Below are 8,037 nucleotides of genomic sequence, written 5' to 3'. Positions count from 1 at the left end.
CAATTCGGAATTCGACGAAATGCTCTCGGCAGGAATACTCGCAGCTGGCCAATTGATCGGTAATTCGTGCAAACCCACTGTTTATCAAGGTCGATTTATAGCCTGTGTTTAGTATACTGAGTGCTGCGGTCTAGAACAAACATTTCGAACTAATTGAATATAATTGATAATAGATTTCTACCCTAGACTATAAAGATTCCTTGGCCATTGGCGAACCTTAGTCGGTATTGGCCAATCGGAATCCTTGGCCAATCACAAGGCGGCAGTCGGACGGGGGAGGTCCGCCATTGAACCAGATTCGCCAGTGAGCCATTGATCCGAGAATCACTATACAAATGGCCAGGTTTCCGAGAATATTCTACTGCGTGTGTAAGTTTATCAAATCGAGTATTTAAGGGTGGAATCACTATTGTAAAACGATGCTAACAGTGAGATTGTATTACTGGACACCATATTTTTGGCCTCGTCCGGCTTACCGCTGTAATTCGAATAGGCGCCCGGTCACATAAGACGTTGAAGTTCCCATATTTGGCTTTCCTTTAATCGCCTTTATTATGGCTTGAAGGATAGCTTCGACGTCTTGTGTGACCGGTCATCTGTTCGATTACGGTGATATCTAAAAGTATGTTAGTGTGTAGAAGAATACCTACAATACCTATTCAACGACGACAAAGGGAAAGAAATGCGTTGGCCTCAAGGATTGAGGGAGGATTTGCGGATCTAGTATACTCGTAAGGATTTATACAAGCCCCGGGAAGATGGAAAACCTGTTGGGAAGCGCTCCAGATGATAGCCTCTGGTGTCTCTAGTTACCTCATAAAGTTAATATGGCAGGAAAATAGAGCAGTATTCTCACGATACAGGTTTAGTTTATCAATATGCTATAAGTTACACTTTATTAGGTCTACCCTCTCCTTCTACCGGTTGTAAATTTCTATCTACACACAGCGCTGACTAACACGCGAAGAGCCGGAAACGCGCAGTGCCAAGACCATGGGCATACGGCGGGGTTTCCGGTACTAATCAACCAGACACCATCTACATCCTCACAACCGTCTATATTCAGCACCACAAACATCATTAGAATCCCACACAATACCGCATGAACGACCAATCAGCGAGATTTGGATGCCAGAACGCGGCCAGCGACTACAAGTCAATGTAGAAATCTTGCATGGGGTTATTTTGGATTGAATTTACAGATACTATTCTTTACGTGAATTTCCGAGAAAGAACACGCAGATAAGAGGTATAGAGTGGGAATTTGGTATCTATTTCACTACTATCCCGATACCTTATCCCTATTATATTCCTCAGAAGCATCATTTTGACATGTATTTTCAGCTTTGTACACAGAACTTCGGAAATCGGGAATCCCATCACTTACGAAAATTGCGATTGTAAGTTGTCACTAGCGTTATCGACTTTGGACAGACACAAAGGGAGATAATAGCAGCAAATTTTGTCTCCTTTCTCGCCAGAGGTTTTAATAGGCCATCCCGGGCCCGAAACACGTTTGGACTGGCCCAAGCCCAGCAAACCCAACCGGGGCCTGGCCTGGCCCATATATACGGGCCTAATCCCGGGATTCTTTGATAATTCATATGATTCTAAGAAAATATATTTAACTGTTTATTGTGATAAAATCTCATATTTATTCAGAGATCTTCTTTTCATAGAGAGAAATGAGGATTGAAGATGATAGATATTCTTAAAATATGCACCATTTTAGCCCATATAAATGACACATAAAGCCCGGGCCTCAATCGCCTCAGGACCTGGCCTGGCCTGGCCCCAGACACCCTGGCCCAAGCCCGGCCCAGAAGGCCGAACCCCGGGCCGGCCCATATAACCTGAGGCCTATCAAAACCTCTGCTTCTCGCTCCAGTATCTAACTATAGACGCTAAATGGGAGAACAAAAACGAAAAGATTAACCGGTTCTTACACCATTAATCTACTAGTCTTGCACAACCCCGTGGTCTTCAGTTGTTGATTCTGCTAATTGTTGTTCTGTAGACATTTGACCGACAGACTGATCTACGATACACATCATGGATACATGTCATCGATACACACCACTGGTATTACCACCGATATATACCACCGATATATACCACCGATACATAACATCATCGATACACGCTACCGGTACATACTACCACCGATAACTTCACCGATATATACCACCAATACACATGATCATCACAGCCGCCTCTAACAAAGTCTCCTCTTACATCTAATAAGGATATATACCCAGATGGTATAGTGAATTGGTAGGTTATATAATACAGACCTGTTATACATTACATGTATACACACCCACCCCCCACCTATTCGTTGACTGGGTTACACGAAGACTCTCCTGGGTGTTTAGGTACTACACGATCGAATACTCATCTCTTTACACCATACCTCAGTTGATTCACCCCCCCCCCCTCTTTACCTATCCAAGCATCACCTTTCAACTGTGTAACTGCCTAACTTACTACCGTAACACTAGCAGCACTCCACCGCCAAGCCACCCACACCACCAACCACAGCCAAGCCAAATGAGTGACCACACATGACCCTCAATCTCCACTATCCCACCTGCACCGGCGACCCACCTGCACCACCGCCATCTGCACTTCAGCCCCTGAGCAAGCACCGCAGAGTGAAGTCGAAATAAACTTTTCCGTCCGTGCCCGCTTGCAGCTCCGCGGGACAGGGCATATCACTGGTGTGATCATATTCTGTAAGGGGCAGGGGAGCGGACTTACGTTCCAATTGTCCAATCGGAAACAGCCGATCACTGCTCTGCATGGTGGCTGCCCAATACGCCAGCCAGCCCTGCTTAATAACTACTCAACAACAACAATTGATTGAGCATGCACGAATGAAAGATTATTACTGATCTACCTCTACCTCGACTTTTACACACACAACGCGCACACACAAAAAACTCCCGCCAGAAACAAAACACGCACACAAAACCACACAAAACCGAAAAAAATCTACACGGTGACGGGAGCTACAGATCATGCTCGACATCAAACGTGATGACCGGCGGCGCCGTGATAGCCTCCATGGGCACGCGCGAAATGCACCGCGTTACCTCCCACAGGTTTAGGAACTCGGGCTTGATGTGTACCCCGTCGCTTGTAGCGGCGACGACGCGGAAGCCCGCGAATCTACCGTGCTTGGTTAGTGTCTCTCCAAACGCAGAAAGGGGCGAGGGGGAGAGAGGGGCTTACGGAAACTGCGTACAATCCCACTCCAGCTGTCGCGCGGCCGGCGCCTGGACGCCGTCTTGTCGCTCGTGGCGCTCCTTCACCCTACAGACCACAACACCGCCGCGTTAGCATCTAGATCAGTCGGGAGGCAGCTCAGCGGGGGTGACAAACAGTTCATCCAGCGCAGCCATCAAGTCCCACACTGTCACGCCGTGCTCGCGCTCCACGACACAGGAGCCGCCGCACAGCGTCACCTTGACCCTCCGCGCGGCGGGGGCGGTCGCGAACGTGTCGGCGACGTACGAGTCGTGGAAGGAGTGGTTATTGAGGCGGAAGGCGATGCGGTGCTTTAGGGGGCCGGTGTGGTGGCTTCGTGCAGCGAGGTGGGCGTGGAGGTGGTAGTCGATTGTGCGGAAGACGGGGTTGAGGTCGTAGGTGCTTGTGGAGGAGGAACGGGGGGGAGGAGCGGTGAAGAGGCGGTGCCGCAGAGGGAGGGTGCTGTCGAGTGTGTGTTTCCAGTGGCGGCAGACGAGGCGGCAGGGGAGGAGGGAGAGGTGTGGAAGGTTCTGGAGGATGTCGGGGAGGAGGTAGGGCGGGATAGGACACGGGGGGAGTGCAGGGCCGATGAATTGTGTCATTATGGATCTTGATGGTGGGTTGTTTGTTGGAGGTGAGGAGGGTTATTGGTGTTGGTTACTTAAAGAGAGTGGTGGTGGTGGTGGTGGTGAGAGTGGGCGTGGGATAGAACGGAGAGAGGATCGCGGCGGTGTTCTTGTAAGTTCTGCTGTGTTGTACCTGGCTGGTTAGCTTTTGTCTTGTCTGTATCCCCAAGGTGTCCGTGAATGACGCCATCCCTGGCTGGACCCTGCAAGGGCTCTCTTATCGATGCCCGATAAGATAAGCGAGTTTTTTGGGGCCCTGGCAGCTGCGATAAGGGAGGAATTAAATGGTGCGCTTACATGTGACTGACTGGCTACAAGTACAGGTAGTTTTTTTCTTAGTCCACCCTCGTAGGAGTGGTGGCCGACGTCTTGGTGGTTGGAAAAGATGGGTGGAGAGATGGCAGGAGGGAGAGAGAGGGAGGGAGGGTCTTGCTTTTATCTGTGATGTTTTGTGGTCTTGTTGTCCTGAAAGTGGATACTTGCATAGGTGCAACTCATAGATATATACATATATAGCTACCTCAATTCCAGCCTAGAAAGGTTCACGGGTCTACTGCTGGCCGACTGCTGCCTGGTGGATTAGCACGTTCGTGAAACCTCTGGGGGGTACGGTACAATACTACATGTAGGTGCGGTTGCAATCGGTTCATACCCTGAGATGATGCTGGTTTCTGTTTTAATACATGTACTTACGGATGAGATGGTAGATTGAATTACCATACATAAAAGCCATCGACTCAACTCAAACAACCTAAAGCCACGACACTCCTGGTGATGAGACGTGACTCTCCACAAAGAAGTGTGAGTGCAAAAAGCCAACTTTATCTTTTCCGGATTTCAAGGCCAGCAAAGATCTTGAGATAAACGACAGGTATAGACAAATTCCATCTCTCTAGAAATAGGTTTTCGAACTCCCCTCCTCACCGTCTCACATTACCACCATTCTTATCTACTCCACCTCCATCTCCAACCTCATAACCAGTATCTCACCATGCCAGGCTCCTCTCTAGTCCCCCCCTCCCCATCAGTCTCTCCCGACCCTACTCCCACCGCTGGCCTCGGCACCACTCCTTCCTCCCCTTCTTCCCCCTTGTCCCCACCCCCTTCCTTCCATTCCTCCCCGTTAACCCCATTCTCTCCAACGACTCCCTCCTCCTTCTCCACCGTCCCCCCCTCCGCGTCACCTTCACCAGCCAGCGACCCCTCTGCCCCACCACCACTTGCAACCATGAATGTCACCACTCCAGAATCAGCGGAACCCCCCCTGACCCCCGTTAAATCAAAGTGCGGCCAGCGTCATCCCAACTACATATCCAACACACATGCTAACCACCCGTCTAGACCAACCGCACACCAGGACTTCCCCAGCCGCGTATCTGAAGTACCGTCGTCCCAGCTATCCGACCTCTATGCCCGCCTCGCGCCTGGACTAATCTCACCTCTACGTTTACCCCCCCACCTAGAGCTTGCACTCAAAGCGCTTCCACCTCTATCTCCCCCTTCTCAATCTCAGACCTCCACAAAAACCCCAAACCCCTGTGCGCTGCCTACCGTTCCTGAGGACCCCGTATCTTCTAGGGGAAATAGCCCCGAAACCCCCACGAGGTTGAACATTCCTATCCTAGCCCTGGATCCCCCGCCAGACTGGTCGGAACCATGGGACTCCAAGAAGGGTAAAATGGAGATCAAGTGGCTACTGGAACATCCTGGATGTGGCCCTGAAGAAGTGGATGATGGCGAGGAGCAGGGTACAGGTGAAGAGTGCTCCTTGGCTAATAGTAGGATGATTAGAGCGATAGGACGTGCATTGGAGATCAATCTCGCGCGTTTGGATGAGCTGGAAAGCACATTGAATCTCATGCACGAGTATACAAGTGTGAGTCTATTCTAATGGGTGGTGTTTACATGCGACAGAATTATGCTGATTGTCTAGACGCTCGAGGGCAAGATCACCGAAGCTCGGGTGGAGCGTGTCAGTATGAAAATGGTTTTGAAGGATTTGAAAGGCCATGATGCGGACCAGATGGATTCGGAGAGTGACAAGGAAGAGAGTGGGGATTGTCGAGGTGCCAGCGCCGGGGGGGAGCGGATAGTTGCTAAGAGAAAGGTAGGAGAGGTGTTAATTTCGAGTGGTGGAGAACGACATAAGGCTGGCTGCTTTGAGAGCGACTCGGGGGTGTCTTCGGCGGTACCCATAAATGTCGAACCTGACGATGCGCATATACCGCCCGATGAAGACATGAAGGACCGTGGACTTCTCGATGGAAGCAGTGAAATCAAAGCCGAACACCAAAGCGAGGAGGACATAATAATGGGAGGCGCAGCAGTCAAAACAGTGAATCAAGGGGCCAGCGAATTTGTTGACGGCAATGTCGACGGGAAAGAAGCGTCCCAGCCCCAACCTACCAAACAGAAGCGCTCTAAGAAGACAAAACACAACCCACGGAACCGGGGCGGAGAGTCCTCCAAGGCCAGCGGCGCGGCCGCTGCGCTTCTGGCAGAAAAGGTAGCGCGAGTGCGTGATAGGTGGGCTTATGAGGCCGGTGTGGAGCACTCCACATTTTCATCGATGAGGAGGGATGGGGCAGCGGAGTAGTGGGGACGCGTGGTTACGGATTGCATGTAGAGTAGTACCCGTGCAGAGGGGACGGGAGTGTCATTAGTCTTGAATCAGTATTTGCTTATTATGTATATGTAGGTTTGTGGGGGGTACGTGAAGGGCCAAGAGGGGCTGAGCTTTCTGTATCTTTTGAGTGGAGGATTTTGAGTACTTCCGACTTGTAATTTGTCGTGCATAGTTGAATATTACCAGAGAATCTGGGGATATACGAGAAATGGGCTGCAGAGTTTCGTGAGATAAAACTTTGCGAGTTGACGCTTTTTGGGAGAGCTGTTGTCTTCTTGTGCGTGGTGCTGGCATGGGTGGTTATGGTTGGCGGAATGCCAAGATATTATACCGAGTGATAGTCCATGATTCTAACGCCTACTAAACATATTTCAAAACGTAACCTTCAAGAGCCGGCACATGCTCTGAAGAGAAACATATATCTAATAATTGTAGTCTTCTTATCTAGAGCCTGCATAAGGTGGGGACACGAGGATACGTGTGGACCTCTTGGTAGTGGGTCATTCTATATCCAGGACCTGTTGGGGTAAAGGTCCGGGGGCTATGCACTGGGAGGGGCGAGTTTGCTTTGTGTAGGATGGGGGGAATGGATGGAACAGGAGTGGGCCAGGTGGATGGTAGCAGGTCTGGGTGGTAGTAGACCTGGATACCTAGATGTACTTAAGCGAAGGGGGGGGAGGGTGAATTATAATAATCTAAAACAGGGAACAGTAGTAATTATCTTTCCCGTGCCGAGTACTCGGGTGTCGAGAATACTCGGGCCTACCTCGTACAGCTGCAAATCTGTCGGGGTCGTGACAACCGTTATGTGACAACAGTTATGAAAGTCTTACTATTACTAAGCCCGGCGCTTAAGATCTCACTAGACAGGGGTTCGGCAGGGTTTTCTAAATCAAAACCAGCACTGAAACCCGGTAACCGTGATATAAGAAGCGCGAGGCATAAACTTCTATCACGACCCCCATCATGAATGCGGAGGCATGCCGAAGACTACAACTTCCACACTGTATGGGTTGGTTTAATCGCGGTTGCCGTGGTTTGGGTGCCGCTGACCTCGATTCGGCCTGACTGACGGTTTAAGGGATACAGTGCTACTCGGTGATGCGAATGTGCTGTATGAAGCGCGCCTTCCTATATTGTAATATGGTGAAAAAGAAAAAAAATGAAAAGGAAGCAACAAAAGAGTTCGGTATCCAGGATTCCCACATGGTCACCCACTGCAGTACTAACTAGACGATACGTTGTTTGTGTATGGCAGAGCGGACGGGATGCCCAATTTTCAACGTTCTATGACCGAACACGTGGGCTTTGTGCGCTTTTTCGGTTTAGAACGGGTGAGTTTTCGTGACGCTCAACCGAGTGAGATTTTGTGATTTCAACACCCAACGGGGCCACGGTGCTGACAGATAAGTGGGGGGGGGGGGGGGGGGGGGGCGGGTATCGTGGAAAGAGACATACACTACAATGTACTGAGTACCCCGTTAAAACGGTAATAAAAAAAACAAGCCTCCAGTGACGATTTAGTCCCAAATAAAC

General features: G+C 50.1%; 2 protein-coding genes across 2 annotated transcripts; one reads left to right on the top strand and one right to left on the bottom strand.

Annotated features, from left to right (window-relative positions):
- Positions 1-3,011: 3,011 nt before the first annotated feature.
- Positions 3,012-3,851, bottom strand: LAJ45_03749 (uncharacterized protein; the record flags this gene model as incomplete). Its single annotated transcript, XM_046113333.1, has 3 exons — positions 3,012-3,171; positions 3,235-3,315; positions 3,385-3,851. The coding sequence occupies 3 exons, from the start codon at positions 3,849-3,851 to the stop codon at positions 3,012-3,014; spliced, it is 708 nt and encodes a 235-aa protein (XP_045973626.1).
- A 1,015-nt stretch (positions 3,852-4,866) lies between these two features.
- LAJ45_03748 (uncharacterized protein) lies at positions 4,867-6,471 on the top strand (the record flags this gene model as incomplete). The annotated part of the gene is made up of 3 exons (XM_046113332.1): positions 4,867-5,159; positions 5,217-5,751; positions 5,809-6,471. 3 exons carry the CDS (start codon positions 4,867-4,869, stop codon positions 6,469-6,471), a joined length of 1,491 nt encoding a protein of 496 aa, XP_045973625.1.
- Between the last annotated feature and the right edge of the window lie 1,566 nt (positions 6,472-8,037).

This window comes from Morchella importuna, assembly GCF_003444635.1.
Source record: "Morchella importuna strain M04M26 chromosome Unknown Morimp01GS008, whole genome shotgun sequence".
NCBI lineage: Eukaryota > Fungi > Ascomycota > Pezizomycetes > Pezizales > Morchellaceae > Morchella > Morchella importuna.
Note: the sequence above shows the minus strand (reverse complement) of the source record. Positions and strands in the feature narration are given on the sequence as shown.